The following is a 20472-nucleotide window of genomic DNA, read 5'->3' as shown; positions in this document are numbered from 1 at the left end:
TTCTGAACATCTAGTAATAAATACAAAGTAAATTTTGTTGTGTGGAAGGAACTATAGACTGTGACAGAAACTGATTGTGGAAACAACAGCATTCAATCTTTGCTCCTCCTCTACGAGAAGCAATGCTTACGTAAAGTATCGCGATGTTTCAGAACTCGCCATTTTAGTTCCTCTTAGTGTCGTTGGAAGTGCGTTGCTTGTCATTTGGCTTTGCAACGTCTGAGCTCATATAACTTTTTTCTTGTTAATTGAGTTTTCTCGTTTTTTTCCCCTCAACCAATCGACGTCACAAGACATCAGTACTCAATTTAAGGTAAGTTGCTTCGGTTATAAACAAATATATAACTGTTAAGTAGTTTGCTTTACGTGAGGAATCTGCTTTGTCACGCAGGTCAAGGCGCGCTGCTGCGGCCTGCTAACGTTAATCGAAACCTCTGCGAATATTAAATCCGTTGTTGTATTCGATATTAAGAGTTGTTTACATATTGATTATTATATTAAAAGAAAGAGGATGCATTGACTTAAACGTATTTTATAAAAATACCTATATATCAATGTTTTGTTAAATATTGTTTGCTAACCGCGAAAGAAGGCATCTGGATGTTTGGTCGTTTATTCTTTGCGATATTTTAAGTTGGAACTCCCAAAATTTACATAATTTCGCCCTCGCGTTTGACTTTATCTAAGTTAGTCGAATACAGATGGAAATGTTCAGTGGATTGGCAGCTTTATTTACCCTTAACTTTTATTGCTTCTCCCCCATATAAAATAAAAAGTGAATGGAGATTAAGAATGTCCTTTTCCTTAATATAGTTTTTGTGTTCTATTTCTTCTTCCGTTTTTTGGCGTGTTACATCCTGTGTGCATATCGCCACCTACTTTTGCTGTTATGCAGTCATGGTTTATTTATTATCAATTTCTTCCTTGTTTTTGCTTTTCCTGTTCTTACACACGTATATACACAAATATTCCTACTTAAATAATTATTCGATGCTCCATCCCATTCATTCTCCCCAGGCTCCACCTGGCGCTGCGTGTTCAGCTCCTGCAGACTAAATCCGTGGTCTCCTAAAGATCCAGAATAGAATAGAGCATCCGCATTCTATATTTAAATCCTTTCACTTAACCCAGTAGTATATATGTATTTTATTAATATCCTGTATCCTTCTCTATCTCTGTTAAACTCATATCCTAATAAGTATTTTTGTGAAGAGAATAGTGCTTAGTGAGTTTGTTTTATTGAAGTGAGCAAATTCTTGCTGTTATTTATTTTCTGCTAATTTCCTAATGTTTTATTTCTATGCAGTTTACACAATATCTAGGAACACAGCCATGATCACCAGAAAAAGAGGAAGAAGCAGCCTAAGCGCTGACATCACATGCACAAGTACCTCCCAAGAGATTGATAGTGTTTCGAAAGCCAGTGATACAAGTGAAACGAACATGCTGACTTCTCCAGAAAGCGACACCAATGATTGGGGCCTGGATGACCTGCTTGGCTCTGGGCTCAACTGGGACCTGGACAACGATGTGCTTGATACTTTCGTCAACTTTGAATCACAGACGACGACCAGTGATGAGACCGACCAAAGCGCATTGCTTGACGTTCCCTCATTCCGCAGTAGAGGTGCAGTCCAGAGGTCAAAACTGCAAGGTGTCTCTGGTCGGATCATCAACAAGAACGCCATTGCAGCGAGGATGAACCGATTAAAGAAGAAAGAATACGTCAGTGGCTTGGAACAGAGAGTTGGTTCTTTGATGACAGAAAACCGTGTTCTCCAGCAGGAAAACGGGAATCTCAACAAGAGAGTGGAAGAGTTGGAGAATGAAACTAGGTACTTGAGAGCCGTGTTGGCCAATGAGAGCATGCTGGCTCAGCTGTTGTCTAGATTGAGCGGTGTGAACGGCATGAAATTCTCTACCTCACTTTTCCAGGAATCCAACGAGAACGACCACGATTATGCCATGCCGAGGAAGAGGGTGAAGGTGGAAGACAAAGATACTGCAGGTGGCGTCTGCCTGCATGTGGACAAAGACCACGTCTCGGTGGAATTCTGCACCAAATGTGCAGAGAGTTCAAGCTTGTCGCATAAAATGTAGGGTCAAGTATTTTACCTTTTCAACGTTTCCCGAGACTGAACATTTGCACAAGATGTAAATGAGGGGACATGACGACAGTAGTTGTCAAATATAGATTTAACTGTTTAAATGTGTGCAGAGCTTGAATGGCATGTCTTTTGAACTTGCTTTCAATACAAGTTACTGCTAAACTTGTTGACAGTTTTTTTCTAGGTGCTTGGTCCGCCATGCTGGATGAGTGGGTCACAGAACATCCTTGACTGCTGAAATCCATGGTAAGGATCAAGCTGTAGAAGACTGCACAGAACTGGTTAACTCCTAAGATGAGGACAATGCTTTTTGGCAGTTCACGGCACAATATGAACTGTAAACAAACTATAATTTCTGTGTTTCATTTTCATCTGGTATCTGTTTAAAGTATTGAAGATAATCTACAAAAAGAAATTAAGCACTGTTTTTTGAATTACATACTTTGGATGTTTATTGGATTATTCAATTGTTGTATGTAATTTCAGTTAAAATAGACTTTGAGGGAAGTAGTTAAGTAGACAAAAAAAAAAGTTAAAAAGAATTATGTAAATGGGTGATGTTTCACAAAGGGCTTCCGCGTATATTAATCTGTTATGTACCTGTTTATTCAGTGTTGGTACATTGATGTTGATTTCAATACAAGATTCCAGGCAAGTTTGTATTTTGCTGAAAATAGATGAGCCCTTTCTGAAATATCGCTATTTTTTCTAAAGAATGTTTTTCATGTAGAACCCTTATTTTTCTTTATGCTAAAGTGGATTTTGCTGTGGGGAAAGCAGAAGAATCGGGACCAGCAGCTTGCATCATGGCCTGGTAAATTTAAAAAAAGGTAGTACACGAAACCGTGTAAGTTACAGTTTTTACTGATTCTTTATCACACCCCTAATGACGTCAGATGCTGTAATGCTCGTTTAGCATCTAAATGAGTATTTAAACTCTCCTGTTTATAGTAATGTTTGACTACAGTACATTTTACATCTGTGTCATTTCCATGTGTTTCATCTTGATTTGTTAAAGCACTTGGGCTTTATTTGACAGTTGTCAGGAGAAATGGTATGTTCTAACACAGAATTTTCAAAGGGTCATGGTTTTTGAGTATGATCATCTATATGTGAGCTGTAATGGAAATCCAAAGACTGCGGGCACATGGCTTCAGCTGTTTTGAAGTGAAATGTAATAAATTTTCATTTGAGTAATGCAAATTGTTTTGTGTCCTATTAAGATGTTAACTACACTCTCCTTCTCTTTTTAGACAGCACTTTCTTCGCTCTCTGCAAGAGCCTTTTCTTACTTCTCGTCAAGGTGGATAAAGAGTGGTGGTGGTTTCTCCGTTATATACAAATGTATACTGCAAAATTCCTTAAGGGCTCTGGTAATTCAGTGACACCCCAAAAAACAAACACACAGCTATTCTGTTTGGGCCATTGTTGGTCAGGTCTAATGACTGTGGCTCTCCAGCGTTGCAGATCAACCCAAGCAGTTCTGAAATGTATAACTGCAGCTGATTTTTCTTATCCTGGTACTCCGTACTGCTGTCGGTGTAAATGGAACATCTTAATGAATATTTGTGCCAACACTGCTGTATCAGATATAGAAACTTTTTGTTCCTGTGGTAACAGCTTGTAGGATAATTTCAAAGTGATTATAAAACTACCTTTTGAAATATTCAATGTCTGAAAAATGTTAGTGTCCACAAAGTAAATTTTAATGTTATAGTATCTCTCATATTGATATAGTTCTCATTGACCCAAATATTGTAGTATTGACTCAAATGTTATAGTTTTATCCTGGATTTTCTGAATCACTGTGACTGAATTGAATTTTGGTAATCTTATTTAAAAGCTAATGCTGGTGTTACTCCGATTACATTTCAGAACGGTTTGGTCGATTGTTGTGGGTAGGGAATTGGAAATTAGCTCAGATTAAAAGATCTCTTTGTGGCAGTAAATGAGAGTTATAAATAAGCTTGTAAATAATGCATAAGCTTGTTTTCCAGTGCATTGTTTTTATTAGTAGTAGCTAACAAAAACTGGTAATTGATCCACATGTTCTCCATTTGATAATTTTATTAGTTGTACATTACCAAAAGGCATTTGTGTTTACACCACTTTTTATCCACTATTTTTCTCGCACATGCACCCAAACCAAATGGTTTAGGCAAGGCTCTAATGAATGTTTTGTAGTATCTGGTAACACAACGTCCAGGCAGTTTATGCTATTCAGAGACTTATAAGAAACTACATTAAATGTTTTCAAAAAATCCTCAACTTGTGATTTAGGATATTTTTGGAAACCAGTAGATTTCTACCTTTTCAACTTTTGGGTTAAGAGTACAAAGGTATAGTTGAATTTATTGATAAGTTACGTTTATTTATGGGGGAAAAAATATATACAAATATATGGGCAAAAATACATCAAAACCAAGAACAAAACTTGATAAGACTGGGTCATGGCACTGGATGAGTGTTTCACTTCTTTTAATAAGATTTACAATATGATCATTGTCATCAAAATACCTAACAATAACTGCTAACCATGAAGCTCTTCGCTGTCAGAATCTGATGTTTTCAGCATTTTTAGGTAGATGTCAAACTGCTTCGAGCTCAAGTAGGATCCAAACAAACCCTGCAGCAGTAAAACAACATACATCTTCTGTACGACGGGTTTGCTGAGGTTCGTCCAGAAGCGTATCATGTTCCCCTTCTCTGGCATTGGTGCACTGTTATACCTGCAAGACAATTGGAGATCAGTTATACATAACTTGCCACATTCTATTTTTAAGAAAAGCAGTATGTAGTAACACTGGACTAACCTGGCTGCAAGACCAGCATTGACAGGTAAGGCCAACAAAATGGGATATATGCCACCACCAACCACACCAACCAAAGCCCCTCTAATCAGGGTACAGGTTGGGCAGTTTAGATCACCTGCAATTGCAATGTAGCTACTCAATACAATGCAGGACATTCAGAAACGCTCAAGGAGCTTTCACGTGACTTGCTCAAGGGCGTTGCAAGGTAACAAAGAAGCGTAAGGTGCACAATAAACGCCCAACAAAACGAAATTAAATGTACTTGAGCTTAGAACGTAAAAATCCTGGTAATGGCATCGATCAGAAATAAACGAGGTGTCGATTAAACAAAATCTATCCGATCATGTTTTGATTTTCGTACTGGCGCGTACACATAACGTCATTTGACTGTACCAATAACGATTGGCTGACGTTTTCGAAGAGGTCAAAGTTGAAGTTTAGACGCGAGTCACGTGGAAACCACTTAATACCAATCTTCATACAATCCTATATCCATTCCATACCTGACATTAAGGGGTTTGAGACGGTCGCAGTGTACAGTGCTGCAGTTGTCAGAAAGGGAAGGACAGCCATGGGAAGGCTGGAAGTAAATCGTCCTTGGGTGACATTTAGTACACGTCTGTAAAAGCTGTTGGCAATCAAGCCAGCAAACCCAGCGTTGCCAGCCAAATATATGGGGCCGTATGAAAAGAGTTTTCTGTTGGGGTCAGAACAGGGAACTTTCATCAGCTAACTGCAGTGGGGGAAACAAAGTTGTGACATATTATATGTAAAAAACAAACAAACCCTAACTTACTTGTCTATATCAGAGAGCCTTTCAAACTTCTTATTCAGCGTTTCAGTAATCTTCGCCCTGGATACTGTATGGCCTTGGCCTGTTTCTTTCACAACCGTCCCGTTGTCTGTCATGTTGATCTAAAAGGGGATACAGATATAATATCAACAAACGGATTCATAGCAGACAGACAACCTTCTAACAACGTTGTGACAACATACTTAAAATGTTGATATTTCATTTTGGTGACCTAGAGACTATCACAACTACTGTACATGTAAACGTCACTGGCCTGAAGCGCGAAATTCGGCTGTTTAAATATCAACGGTTGGTTTGTCTGAAGAAAATCTGCAGCGGTTGATCGACCAGTGAGTTTTGCTTTTGTTTAATTTACATTCCAGAATAAGATTAATAATAACTCAACGTATTATTATACTATTAATTATTTTCATACATTCTATACAGCTTGCTATCTGGATATCCATGAAATTCATATTAATCCTCTGTAGAGGACATATTTTAGTAAGACGCCTCTTTATGAGCTGAACTTGATATGACATTATATGGAATTTTAAAAACGCAGCGCTCATAGCAAGAGACGCATCGCAACGGTCAAAGCAGTAACTCATTCAACCGAAATGGCAGCTGGTTTGTTTTGCCTGTGTTGATGTGCAGCTGAACGTCAAACACAGTCGTAATACTGTCTATTTATTTACAGCTTCATTTGCACATGGTCACTACCTCATTTATGCATAGTAGGATTGATACTTACATACGAATGCGCTTTTACATAAGTGCTAAATTATTTCCATCCCCTGTTCAACAGTCACGGTCCTCAATGCCAGCAGGGCGCAGCCATGTCTAACCACATGTTCCAGTCAACTTTCACCCCGAGATCCAGGAACAATACGGCGATTCCTATTGGTCCATGCGTGGGCCAACTGACCGAATGAACGAACGCCATTGGTGGACGCGCCCTGTCAATCACCGCGGGTCAACCCTCTCGTTGCTAAGGCGAAACTGGTGATGATGCTGCTGGTGATACTGCACCCACCGTAGAGAGAGTCTGCAAACCAGCTTTGGCAAAAGATGCCGTGAAAATTCACAGAAAAAATGACGGGAAAGGAGGTGAAGTTGTTCTTAACTGCGTTTCGGGACATTTGACGAGGACCTTTGGGATATATTTGCTCAGATTGGCTTAATTACAGAGACAATTGTGGAGCCATGCGTTATCGGAAAGCTGGATGAAACTTGCAGGTGTTTTCCGACAGGCGTCGCACCGACAGGCTGCTGTTGGGGGTTTCATGGGGAAATACATCCTGCCTTGTTTAGTTAAATCTGTCTTCTGTCTCTACCTCGAGATCTGGATTTCACACACCAGTTTGCCTGTATGGTGATGGTTTTGCTTGTGTCTTGAAGCTGAATTTTTAAGTGACGTTAAACTGGACAGAAAGATGATCATTAAAGTCTCCAATTAAAAATTTTTTTTTTTTTTTTTTCTGTTCAAGGATCGGAAAATAAAACACAAAACACGTGAACTTCATTCTCTCGTACAGAACAAGTCGTTCTTGAAGAACTGTTTACAAGCATGCATCGTTCAACTGACACGGGCACGAGATACCAGGATGTCATGCTTATTTATTCATCAAACTGTTGCTATTGACAGTTTAAGGATTTAAAATAATGCTTGATCAGCATATGTTGACTGAATCTAATCCAAGACAAGCCATGCACTGGAGACCCTTTGTGATTTGATGTATATAGCCCTTTGGGGCAAAAACTAGTGGTTAGATTTAGTTTAGATAGTCACTGCGCCTTTAATATTTGTCAGAACTGTATGGGTTGTGTTATGGACAGCGTGATTGAATTATGTTTATGTAGTTAAACACCAAAGGCATTTAAGGAGTCAGTAGTTGCGCGAATATTCCAGCAAAATAATCCTCAGAGAGTTTAATACCGAGAGCATATGGACACTGGAGAGCAGTCTTGATATTTCTAGGACTCATACACACCAAGGTGCACTCGATCAACATCCACTCTTTCTATCGGATTATGGATTTATTTCTCATGTGCGACAGTCATGCGCTCAGCATGTGTTTTCTTCTGCAAGATGTTTCGGCGCGTGTCTCTTCCTGTTTAACTTGACAATTACAAGCAACGACCCCGAGAGCTGCCATTCTGTTCGCTTTTACATCTACATCAACGAAATGAGTAGGAACTTGCTGCTTTAGCAGGTGACACTTTCTCAAAAACACTGACAGCAGATGAGGGCGAAACTTTTGTGTTGCTGTTTCCATGCGTGACAATCCCACAAGGACATAAAGGAGTAATTATGCCCTTAAGAAAACGAGGTGAGAAATAAACATCAGCGTATGTACATAATTGTGAAAACATGATTATTGTATACAACAACTCGTTGACATAATGTGTGGACTTTTTTTTTTAAGGCGGCATTATTTCAGGTTAAAATTTATATGAATGAATAAGATAAATTGTACACTGAAAAAAAATAGTGTAGAAACAATTTTTATTCAGAAATAACTAGTAAATTTCACAAATAATTACAAAGAAATTGCAAGTGTCACAGTTTTGAAATAGAAATTCTGAAATACTATTTTCTTGCAAGACGTAAGCTTCTCTAGTAATCTGATATATTTACAAACTTGAAAAATCTTTTTTTATTTTTACTTTTTAAAAAATTGTCTACGGGTGACAACTAACAGAACCTAGAACACGCATTTTATTTCTTTTTGTGTGTTCTTTTTCATCATTTTAATCATATCTAGTGAAGATAAAATTATTTGAAAGTATGAATATTACGGTCTCTTGATATGAGGTCATACAAGCTGAATGCATAATGTTTATTTGTCAGAATGTGCAAAATGTTTAAATATAGCATGACATATGTCAATTTCCACATGTAGTTATATTTATATAGTTGTGTCTTTGGGTAATGCAGAATGTCAGGAGTCAGGACTGGTTTTGGTGAATATGTTGTGGTTGCTGAAGCAGGCAAAGATGATCATATTATAGCAGGACTGTTGTGGCTGTGCCTTTTATTATGCTTATTTTATTTTGACTTCTGTACCTTCTAAGCTTAAAATATGCAGTAGGGACTTAAAACTGTGTAATTATATGTAGGCATACTAGTAGTGTAATTACACTGTGCTGTAAGTTTGTAGTCTGTAAAAATAGACAAGTATGGCCAACTTGCCATATGACCTCGGATGATCTCGGATGCTGGATTGTATTTATATTTTAGACTGTTATGCAGCTATGTCTTTAGTTACTCTTTAAACGACATGCATGTCTACAAGTCTTTTTTTTAATGCATTTTGTAAAAGTAGTGTATCTCCAATTTTATTGTCCTAGTAGTTAATCATTAGCAGAAGTCTCATTAATGCATGCACAGTAATCATTTTCAAATATGTTACTGATTACAATGTATTTTAAATGTTAAAGTTTTATGTTGCTCAGAGGGCTCTGTTGAAGACAGGAATTAACCCCCGTCCTGTCCCTAGTGTCTGTTTGTCTGTGTGACTAAGAGACTGAGTCATGCTCAGTCACTCTGATGATCTGTGCCAGTAGTAAAGAGTCTATCAGGGTCTCTGTACGTTATTAACTGGTTTCCGTGTTATAAAAGCATGACAGTTTCTCTGCTGTGTTCTTAAAGGATGTCCCATTGGAAGTAAAACTTGGTTATCAGTTTAGATTGTCATTCTGAGTCATTAAATTCAACACAAATCACTATTCGCAGCTCATTTTACTTCTAATGTGACATACTGAGTGAACCCTGCATCAATGAATCATTCACAGTTTGACTAGGAATGTGCATTAAAGGAATAGTTCACCAAAAAATTTAAATTTGCCAAACGCATCACAATAATTCACATGACTCCAGTCCATTAGTTAACATCTTGTGAAGCAAAAAGTTGTGAACAAATGCATCAAAATGCTTTTAACCTCAAAACGTTGCTTTTGACTCTATCCATAATACTGCTTACTGCAGTGAAACAGTTGAATCGTCTGAATCAGGAGAGAAAAATGCACAGATCAAGTACCGTTTACAAGCGAAAACAGTTCTTAACAAATATGTCAGTGGATTTTGATGTGATAAGACAACAGGGGACAGACTTTATAACTGAAGGAAGCATTATTTTGGATTAAGGACTTAGGCCGGAAGTGATGGTTTAAAGTTAAAATACCTTGATGGATTTGTTTCTTACGAACATGCAGCTTTTTTTCTTCACAAGACATTCATTGATTGACTGGAGTTGTGTGGATTATTGTGATGTTTTTATTTTATATCAGCTGTTAGAACGGCAGAGTATCCATTGGTGAGCAAGTGATGTAATGTTAAATTCTTCCAAATCTGTTCAGATGAAGAAATAAACTCATCTAACTGAGAAGTTTTCATATTTGGGGTGAACTCTTCCTTTAAAAAAGTAAAAAGGGGCAGTTTTGATTTCATACATTTTCATTTTTATTGTTTGTGAGCGAGCACTCTAAAGACATTTATTTAAAAATAAATGTAATAATAAATAAATAATAATAATGCATGTTATATGTTCCATGTTAAATGTTGTATTAAAAAATGCCAGTAGCATAACATTTTTTTCTGTCTTACAGACACAGCCAGGGCAATATGCCTCCTGGAGGACTACTGCTCCAAACTGAAGAAACCAGAGGAACAACAGCTCAAAACTGCCATCTTAAGAGTCATGGGCATTTTCAAAAGCAGTCTTTTCCAGGCTCTCATAGGTAAGCTTATGTTTGTAAAAAGAGTAATTTTTCTTTTTAATAGGGAAATAGGTAAATGAAAGCACAAGATGCGAAATAAAGTTATTTATAAGTGATTTTTTCAGCAACATACAAATGTTACTCAAATTGATTTTTAGGATATTTGCTTGAATTTATTCACGCCAAGAGTGTTCTAATGTTTATTGTTCTAATTTAAAACAATGTTTTTATGTCTTGAGGTCAATGTTTTCATTTTTATTATTTGTTCCATTAAGGTTGCATGTGCTTTGTCTGCTGATGTGACATTTGCTCATAGTTCATTCTTAAGCAGTGGGCACATTCTGCCACTTTAGGGCTTTTTTCTGAAATAAAGTTATTTTTAACCTTGCTGATGTGGCAGGAGATGCTTCTCTGTGCCTCTGGTATTTTAAACGTGTTCTTCATAAGCTCAAATCTCTGCAAGGCAAGCTTTTGTCTTTTCGGTAAAGGAGAATCAGATTGGTTTTGAATCTTGATTGGTTCATACTCAAGGTCAAATGCAGCTTAAGGACAAATGCTCTCATGTGCTTTTAGTAAGTATAAGTGAGGTGGTTTTGACTTCCATGATTTCCTCTTAGTATGTTATTAAATGTTTAGACACTTCGTTAGTTGAATATAGAATGTACAATTGATGATTCTGGAATCTGGAACATAACGTCTTGTCTTATAATTTCTGTAATGAGTTGGACCACTGTGCTGTCACAGTCTGTTAACATTCTCACCAGGATGCGGATATTTATTCTGGTCTAAAGCAAAGGTTAATTCGATCAATTAGCAAAGAAACTCAGAAATGTGCAGTGCGGGGTGACCAATGGTCAGATCAGCAGCTCGTCTTTTCTAACTGGTTTTGATTTTGTAGCTGAGTGCATTTGCTCACTTTTAAGAAATGTAAGTGTAAATGTAACACCATTAGGGCTGTCGCGATTCGTCGATTTTATTCGACTATTCGATTTTTAAAAATCCTCAACTTCATTTTGCTCGCGTCGAATAGCCGGCAAAATACCGGAAGTGGCGCATTTCACGGACGTTTGTTTATAATACATTATGTATTTTAACAGTTTTGTTCAATAAAACCATATGACTTCTTGCTTTTGATACTTTATTTGAACTTATATAATAGCAATGAAGCAATAATAATATGTATTTTAAGTAATTTAAAGGCTATTGTTCACTTACATATTTTTATTAAAACAAAAAAATTTATTATAATTATAGGGCACTATGAAATGTGTTTTATTTCCAATTTTTTTTCCATTTTAATTTTTCTATACTCCGTTTTAATGGTTAAATTAAATGTTATTAATCAAAAAGTCTGTCTTAATTAATTGAGTTTTACAGTTTTGTCTTTACCAAATTCTGTTTTCCATTATTTTCTGGATTCCATTTTAATAGTTCCATTAAATTTTTTACACTATAATACTGAACTCTGATTTCAGTGATTTGGACTATGAGATGGACACTTGCTTCTTGCACTTTATGTTGTATTTTACTTTTTTACTTTTGGATTTCATTTGGTTTAATGAAATATAGTTTAATAAAATATTCTTAAGTAAAATTGTTGATTTTTTTTGGTGGGAAATTAATCGTTTAGATTAATCGATAAATTAGTCAATAGATTAATCTAAATAAAAATAGTCGTTAGTGGCAGCCCTAAACACCATGAAGTACTTTCTTATTTCTTTGAAAAAAATTGCTTTGTTTATATATTTGCTTTATGTAAATATTCCTTAGGTTTTCATGAAAGTGTAGGAAGTAATTCAGAGCTTTGTGAAAATTACAGCTTTTGCTTTAAATGGTAGTCGGTCATAGAAGCACTTTAATGCAGAATTTCTTAATCGTACACTTATGTTTTAGCTGCATTTGCCAAGATTTTCTAATCAAGGCCCTATGCTTGCTATGACTTTAGCTCTAGGTTTTAAAGGGGTCATATGATGCGATTTCAAGTTTTCCTTTCTCTTTGGAGTGTTACAAGCTCTTGGTGCATAAAGAAGATCTGTAAAGTTGCAAAGACTAAAGTTTCAAATCCGCCTCGTTCTAACACGCCCCACATATCTACGTCACTATGTGGAAATATTAGCACAATGCGCCCATATGTGCACGCAAAGAAAGAAGGCGTAACTTTGATTCTCGCACTGATGGTAAAACTAACGACATTATTAACTGTCTTGATATTTACTTTGAAAGCTGAAGCGATTATGGTAAGGAGCGTTACATTTCCAACGCGCTTGTGGTGTTTGGCCAATCACAATGCACTGGGTCAGCTGGCCAATCAGAGCAGACTGCGCTTGTCAAAGGAGGGGGCTTTGTTGAAAACGACGTGTTTGAGAGAGGCGGGGCATAGAGGACCTACAATAATGTACAGTATTTGAAAAATAATGTGTTTTTTGAACATTAAAGCATGTCAACATATTCTGTTACACCAAATACACAAAATAATGATCTTTAAAATAGCATCATATGACCCCTTTAAAGCTTTTACTGAGTTGGATGAGAATTAGTCATGCAGAAAAATTGCGTAATTAAAAAACAGTGTGTTTAGATGCAATATGCTAAATCATAGTTGTGTGTTTAATTGCTGGTGCTGTGGTATTATGATCTGGGCGCAGGGATTTAGCCTTGGATAGTGTAATATTTGTGAAATATTGCCTTCTTTTTCCTGTCCATAACCTGAATTCCTTTTTTTCTTCTCCGACCTTTACCTCAACCCACTGATTGTGTTTGTGGCAGATTGCTTTCTATTAATTGGAAAAGGTGACGTGATCCTAACAGGCCTTCACGTTCTTTGCTGCCCTCTTGCAGTCATTCACAGATGACTCCACCTAATGCATTTAGAACCTAACTGTATAATTAGCTTGCATCTTTGATACTAAAATCAAATTTAAACAATCATGTAGATCTGTCAAACTTGTCCCCTTTCTGTTGATTTTCTGTAAAATGCTGTTAAAGGTTAAGGTCACTGCCTGAAATAGCAGTAATCATCTTAGAAGGCATTAGCATGAGTGTAATCTGGACGGTTTGCCATCATGCCAGAGAAGTGCAGCCTCTTAACTGCTTAACCTACTCTCGCTTTCACCAGGAAACATGTATACCTGACAGCATAGGTTGAAAATTCTGTGAAAATCCATTCTGAGTGTGCAGGTTCACTTGCGGTGTTTCATGAAGAAAAATCTGAAATAAAAATGGTTTGGTACCTTGAGATTCTGATGGTTTGGAACCCTAAAGGCCCTGACATTTTGATCTACAGAACATTATAGTAGTAGTTATGGTAGCTTTGGCAGTACACAATAGCCTAAATGAAATGGCCTGTGTTATTTGTGGCAGGAAAGCTGCGAGGTTACTATAAGGTTGTATCACACCGAGTTCAGATCATTATAGTATTTTACTGTTTGAATCAAAAGTTCTCTGTAATGGCTCTGTCTTTTTTTAGAGTCTGTCCTTTTTGATGAGATCACAGCTGCTCATTGGAATCCTTTAGATACTGAGCCACTGCGGTCTAATCGTGAAACCAACCACAATGCCAATTTGTTCCATAGAGGTTTTTAATGGGCCCTATTTGTCACTGTCATCTGAACAAGGTTGGACACTGCCCTCTTAATAGAAGAGCCATGACGGCGCACTCCTGTTTCACAGAGAGACCGTCCAATGAGAAGCTTTTTTTTTGCTCCTTCAGAAGAGCCATGACGGCGCACTCCTGTTTCACAGAGAGACCGTCCCATGAGAAGCTTTTTTTTTGCTCCTTCTGCTAAACTGTAATCAGATCTGTTACTCTTGCAGGAGGGGGAGTTCCTGACACCAGGGGATGGATGGCGAGTAGCAATCTCTATTTGGTCCAAGTTCCACAGCTAGAACAATACAACTGTTCTGCTACAGTTTCTAGAGTTCCAGAATGCACATCAAAAGTTTAGTCTGGCTTTGTGTCATAGACAGCAGGATCCAATAAGGATTACAAAGTCCGAATTAGATCATTTATTGTGTCTCTGTATGTGTGAGTGTGTGTTGTTCTTGCTTAATTCATGTTAGCATTCGCAAATCCATTTTACTACTATAATTTAGCGTAATTCAGAGAGAAACAGAATGTGGGAAAAAAAATGTGGAATAGGAATTTATACATCGGGAATTGATTGGATTGTGCAAAGTGGGCGTTATGTACCAAAATCTATTCAGAAGTTTGAAGGGGAGGAGTTAAAAGAGGGAATGGGGGTGTCAGCCATAAACAAAGTAATTTCTATGGAATGAGAAATTTTGATTGAAAGTTTGATTTCATTGTGACTTTATGGTTAACACGTTCACTTCAAATATTTTACACTTGAATATTTGACAGTTTAAAAAACTCTTTGAAGGAAGAATAAGATTAGCAGTGATTTTTTTTTGTCCTGTTCTAGAATAATCTAGTCTCCCTGTAGCATGCTCTCCACTGTTAATCCTGCTGCTTTGTGATAGCAGCATGCTGGACCTCTCTCTCCGTCTTTTCTCTCTCTCCCTTTCTCCCTTTTTAATTTGTCTCTTCCTGTTTATTTCCCTTAACAAGTGGACGTGAGTTTATGTGCCTCAAATGGTGGTGGAAGCCATGCCTCAAATTGGAGGACTCTGGGTGAGGACTTTTGTCAGAGAGCGTTGGCTCTAATTACAGGTCAGTGTAATACTGTTTGTCAGTGAATGTCAGGTAAATGTCTGACCCAGATCTGAGATCAGTGGCTCATAGTGTGTTTTGTGACTAAGTTTTATTGGGAAAAGCAGCATTGTGAGAGTTGTGAAGATAGTGAGTGAGTGTTCTGAGTGATTATATGAGTAAGGATACTAGTTTTCCGACACGTTGTATGAGCTGTGTTAATGGGAGCATAGATCACAGAGGTGTTGTTACAGATTGTTTATACATTGAGGCTGTGTCCTTAAAAGTTAATGATGAAGTTTTATTTGAAACTCTGATATGCATTTTCCTAAAAAGACTGCAAAAGGTTTTAGATGGTAATTCAATTAACATTCTGAATCTTTTATGTTTATTATATTTACGCAGAACAGAAAATCTGGAGAATTACATCATACCATGATGTCTGTTTTCATTTTATTTTATTGAATATTTCTTTAATGTTATTTTTGCATGCCTACAGTAAAGCTTCACCCAGAAATGAAATCCTAGTCATCAGTGCTAACCTGTACGCTGTTGTTGTTGTGGAACACATGTAGAATTTATTGCAGTCGTTATGTAGCTCTTGCCATAAAACAACGGTTTAGTTTACAGTGACCATGTCTGTCAAGCTTTGAAATAGATGATGGACAAACAAAATTAGATGTGGAGTGACATTAGGATGCGTAAATGACAATTAACTTTTTTGTGTTCCTTTAAACTCTAGTGTAAAACTCTTTTTCACATTTTGCTTTTTATGACTTTGAATCTTGGCGTGTGGATAAACAGCCAACCTATGTGTTTTTTTTTTATAGTATAATTTGAGTTTATAATAAGCCAGTGTTTACAGAAATGTGATGCCACATGCATTTGGTTGAATACCAGCCTTGGCCCCACCTCTGAAACAGATGGCTGTAAATTATTAGATGCCCTCAAGGACAATAGAGCTTCTAGGAAGATATTAATGCTGGTCTAAAGATGCAAATGTAATGTGAATATTTTCCTTACCAAGCCTTTAGCTCCAAAGTACAACCACACAGTAACTGCAGAGCCCACTTCTGTTTCTCTGCTCAATTATGGCAGTGGGGCTCCAGTCCTCTTCATTTAAAGAGAATAATGTTGCCATCTTGTGGAATTTTGGGGGAATATTGTTTGAAACCAGCCTATTTGATTCGGATATTTTTTCACAGAATCAATGGTTTGTCAGGCCCCCATAACTGGTCATGATGTAAATGTTATTGAGGTTTGAAATATTTTAGATTAGTTAGTATTTCGTTAGTTAAAAATAGTACTTACTGTTTATTGTTTATTGTCTAAAATCTAGTGGATTGTTTTATCTTATGTTGCATTATTGCACAAAAAAACAGCAGCTCAACTAAGAATAAGTATAATAAAATATGACAGCTAACGATTAAAATTCACACAAAACTTTTCACTAAATGTAAACAATAACAAAAATATATAGTATTTACAGTGTATTTTCTAATGGTTAAAAATATTAATTAACTGGTCAAATTATATTTGTATAGATATAAATATAGGCATTTAATCTAAATTAATGCCTTTAGATTTATTTTATTATTATTATTTTTTTTATTAAGTAGCCTAAATTCGATGTACAGTGCAGTGGTGGTTGGGTTGCTGTTTTCATGCTGTTGTCGTAAGTCTGTGTTTCCAGCAGAGGGAGTTCTTTAGGTCTGTCTGGGCAGAGAATGTAGAGCTTTGACAGAACTAATGAATCATATCTTTTAGGGTTGAATAAAAAAATGAAAGAAATAAAATACATTAAAATACATTTCATACCATCTGAATACACTATATATATTTCACTCTTTCATTTTTCTAATGTTTTCTATTTGCATGAAGGCACTTCCAAATGACAACAAACTTTTAATTCGTAAGCATATTTAGATCATGGAAATCAAGTATCAAAATATTATAGATCCCTTAATATTTTATTACAGATATCTTAAATATTAAGATACCTTAAAAAACTTGAATAAATAGTAAATAAACATTTTCTAACAAAAAGTGCAAAGTAACAAGTAGAAAAAAGAAAAATTCACAAATAACTTAGATTTTTGCATCTACAGATTTTTCCGGACCTTCTTTTTACGAGAAGCTGCAAAAGACACAGGCGCAAGTGGAATGCAAAAAACATGGTGACATTAATTATTATGTAAATATAATGGGCAATATATTGCGTCACCAAAAATGATTGAGGTCATGTACATATATTGTGCGATAAGTTGATATATTGATTATTGCGACAGGCCTAAGAACAAGCCACTTTTCCGTATCAGACATGATGTTTAATATGAATGCACTTCTGCATTTCTCTGAGTTCTGTGATGTATAATTGAAAGAACTTTCAAACACAACGCTATCTGATGTCAGTGGAGGGTGTCTTTAAAACAACACGGTTTGCATATTGAATGAAATGATCGAATGTACTTCAACTAAAACTTTTCTACTTGACTTTGAAATGGCCCTTTTAAGCTAGTGTTGGTTTAGGATGTAATTATGAAGAACAGGAAGTGTGAGGCAGCTCTGTGAGTCAGACTTACACCTGTCATAGTCTTTTAAGATAAGTATCATATGAAATGTGCAATCTCTGGCTGTCTCCATGGTAACGCAGACCTTCAGCAGAAAGGGTTCCAGTGTCATAGTGAGCAGCCTGCAGTTCTTCAAACAGAAAAACTTATTTTCAGAAGACGAATGAGTAAAGGTAGTGATGCAATTTAGCATAATTTTAGATAAATTTAGCAGAGCACCAGGCAGCACTGCAGCAAATTAGACCAGTTAAGAATTTCCATAACTGCTTATGGCGGCATCTCATATCTGATGGTGTTCCATCAGCTGTTTTGAAGCTTTTGTTATGCTCCACTTCCAGATGTGGCATTCCAGGATTTTCACAGTGAGGGAGGATAAAACTTTTACAGCTTAGATTTATCAGTCACTCCATTAAAAGATTTGCATCCACTTTTTTATAATATAATCTGGGTTCTTTGTCCCAACCAAACATGGTTTGCACATGCTAATAACAAGCTAATCTTCAGCTGTTATGAAGCAGTTATTCATTTCATATTGGACAGATCTCAGCTAGTCACATTATTTTGCCAGTTTGTTGGTGGAGCAGAGAAATGCAGAATTATCAGAGTCGACAGAGGCAGCATGCCAAGAGGGAGAGGCAAGCTGTTCTTCATGTCACATCAGTATTTAGAGTAAAGAGTGGGAGCAATTTACTGGTTTGTTTTGGAACAGAAACATTCAGTTTTCTAAATGTGAGATGCTAATGATAAAAAAGAGCCATCTGATGTGTATCAGTCCTGAGATTTTATCTTCATCTCACTAAACCAAAAGAAGGCATTGCCAGGGAATCAACCTTATTTTCTGTAAGACTATCAAATCCATCACATTCTCTAATCATTAGTGGCACTGTACATAAACATAAAAGAATAGTTCACCCAAAAATGAAAATCTGCAGAAAATGCACTTGGATTTTTTGGAAGTGTGACCTGCCGATACCGATTTTTGCCAATTTTCTTTCTAAGAACTATAATTGACAGCATATACAAACAAAAATCTATGCAAATTTCAATGCAAAAATTATTTACATAACAAAAGAAATGATTGAACATTACAATTCCCCCAATCTGGACTGTTACAAATTTTCTCTCACTTAACTCTCAAAATAAAGTGCTCTGTGACTGGAAAGAGGAATAAATAGTTAACTTAAAATGAGTTGCTGTATGTAACAAAACAGATGTCATTTCCCACTATGTTTATTAATGGTCATTTCCCCCCCCTAACCTTATTAAATGTGTCATCTTTCACATCAAATTCTTACTTTGTTTCAATTAATCCAGTTAGAATAATAAGAAACTGTAGAGTTGTTACCATTCAAATGAAATTAGTATTAACAAACTCTGTCTTTCCACTGCTGAGGTAACAGAAGCTGCATCTGAAGTGGCATTAGATGCATTTACACAGAATTTTTTTTATTTTACACTGCAAAATTTCAAATGCATAAATAATTTTATAAGATTAATGTTTTAGATATTTTTTAAGCACAAATAAATGTTGAAAAAAATGCAATGATACTTTTAAATATGACTAAACTACCAGTAGGTGGCGGCAAGTGTCTGTTTTAATGAGTGAGTCATTTATTCATTAATTTAACCGATTCATTCAAATGGCTGATTCATTCAGAAACGAGGCAAGTGACTGTCCTTATGAATGGGCCACTGAATCATTGATCACTCGATTCGTTCAAAGATGTGGATTCATTCAGTAACGAAACACCTCTGTTTGTTGCTTGGAGACACAAAACAGTTCTGCTGTGGCTTTGATCGGAACTATTTTCATCAGTGAAATTGAGCAAAAACAGTCAATATTTTGTCTTAAATCTAAGTCACTTAATTTTAACTTCTTGTTTATTGAAATACTATTGTATAAAATCAGTGTCACTTTGCAGTCGTGTTTTGATTGATATTCGAGGAAACATCATGGCCGTATAATGTTGCTTACCTAAATCATATTTTGTAAATATCTTTTTTTTTTTCTACCGCAGTATGCATCTATAAATTTCTGAGTTACTTTGTGTGTGCTGTCTCTCTCACACACTCACTCAGGCTGTGCAAGCATCATCTGGCACAACATAAATACATTATCAGTCGCTGTTTACAATGAATGCAATTAAAATTAGAATCTTTCTCACGCGAAACGACATATTTACACGCGACTGTGAGTGTGTGCGTGGCTGTGACGTCATTGCCGGCGCCGCTGGCAATAAAAGGATCGGCCCGGAATCGCAAGACGTGATCACTGGCCGGTCAATCGGTGCATCTCTACTCACAAGCAGATTCTCTGCAGTAAATGGGTGCCGTGAGAATGAGAGTCCAAAAAGCTGTTAAAGACATAACCATAATCTACAAGTAATCCACACAATTACAGTACATCAATTAATGTGAAAAGCTGTTTGTAAGAAAAAAAATCCATTATTAAGGTTGTTTTAACTTTACCTTGTTGATTCTGCCCTAAGTAATAAGATCATATATAATATCATATCATAACATAATCCATAATAATGCTTCCTCTAGTGAAAAAGTCCAATAGCAATATTTTTTCAATGGACAAAGAGGACCCGTATTGTAGCCAGAAGCAACGGTTTGAAGTTAAAAACATCTTGATGAATTTGTTTCTTATAAACACAGCTCTTCTCGTCACAAGACATAAAAGTTGGTCTGGAGTCATGTGGATTAATTGTATATTATTGTGATGCTTTTGTTTTGTCTTAACTCTAATTCTGATGGCACCCATTCATGGCACCCCCCCCCCATTTCTTTCTTAAATTATCCCATTGATATGGAT

General features: G+C 36.4%; 3 protein-coding genes across 5 annotated transcripts; 2 read left to right on the top strand and 1 right to left on the bottom strand.

The window, feature by feature from the left end:
• Positions 1–147: 147 nt before the first annotated feature.
• Positions 148–3311, top strand: LOC107744611 (CREB/ATF bZIP transcription factor-like). Of its 3 annotated transcripts, none has more exons than XM_016558370.1 (4): positions 148–313; positions 1323–2096; positions 2282–2354; positions 2865–3311. In XM_016558370.1, the coding sequence occupies exons 2-3, from the start codon at positions 1333–1335 to the stop codon at positions 2337–2339; spliced, it is 822 nt and encodes a 273-aa protein (XP_016413856.1). In that variant the 5' UTR covers positions 148–313; positions 1323–1332; the 3' UTR covers positions 2340–2354; positions 2865–3311. The 3 variants fall into 3 exon arrangements, with proteins under 3 accessions (XP_016413856.1, XP_016413855.1, XP_016413857.1); XM_016558369.1 differs by having other exon boundaries at positions 1307–2096; XM_016558371.1 differs by having other exon boundaries at positions 149–313; positions 1307–2354.
• A 1252-nt stretch (positions 3312–4563) lies between these two features.
• LOC107744609 (transmembrane protein 126A-like) lies at positions 4564–6594 on the bottom strand. Its single transcript, XM_016558365.1, has 5 exons — positions 6469–6594; positions 5718–5836; positions 5425–5618; positions 4922–5036; positions 4564–4837 (listed from the first exon to the last, which is right to left on the bottom strand). Exons 2-5 carry the CDS (start codon positions 5828–5830, stop codon positions 4639–4641), a joined length of 621 nt encoding a protein of 206 aa, XP_016413851.1. The 5' UTR covers positions 5831–5836; positions 6469–6594; the 3' UTR covers positions 4564–4638.
• A 1375-nt stretch (positions 6595–7969) lies between these two features.
• On the top strand, positions 7970–15103 carry LOC107744610 (disks large homolog 1-like). Its single transcript, XM_016558368.1, has 4 exons — positions 7970–8047; positions 10326–10457; positions 14250–14374; positions 15004–15103. The coding sequence occupies exons 1-4, from the start codon at positions 8029–8031 to the stop codon at positions 15010–15012; spliced, it is 285 nt and encodes a 94-aa protein (XP_016413854.1). The 5' UTR covers positions 7970–8028; the 3' UTR covers positions 15013–15103.
• Positions 15104–20472: the final 5369 nt, after the last annotated feature.

The sequence above is a fragment of the Sinocyclocheilus rhinocerous genome, unplaced genomic scaffold (assembly GCF_001515625.1).
Source record: "Sinocyclocheilus rhinocerous isolate Xijiao unplaced genomic scaffold, SAMN03320098_v1.1 scaffold767, whole genome shotgun sequence".
NCBI classification, from domain to species: Eukaryota; Metazoa; Chordata; class Actinopteri; order Cypriniformes; family Cyprinidae; genus Sinocyclocheilus; species Sinocyclocheilus rhinocerous.
This window is presented reverse-complemented; position numbering and strand designations above follow the sequence as displayed.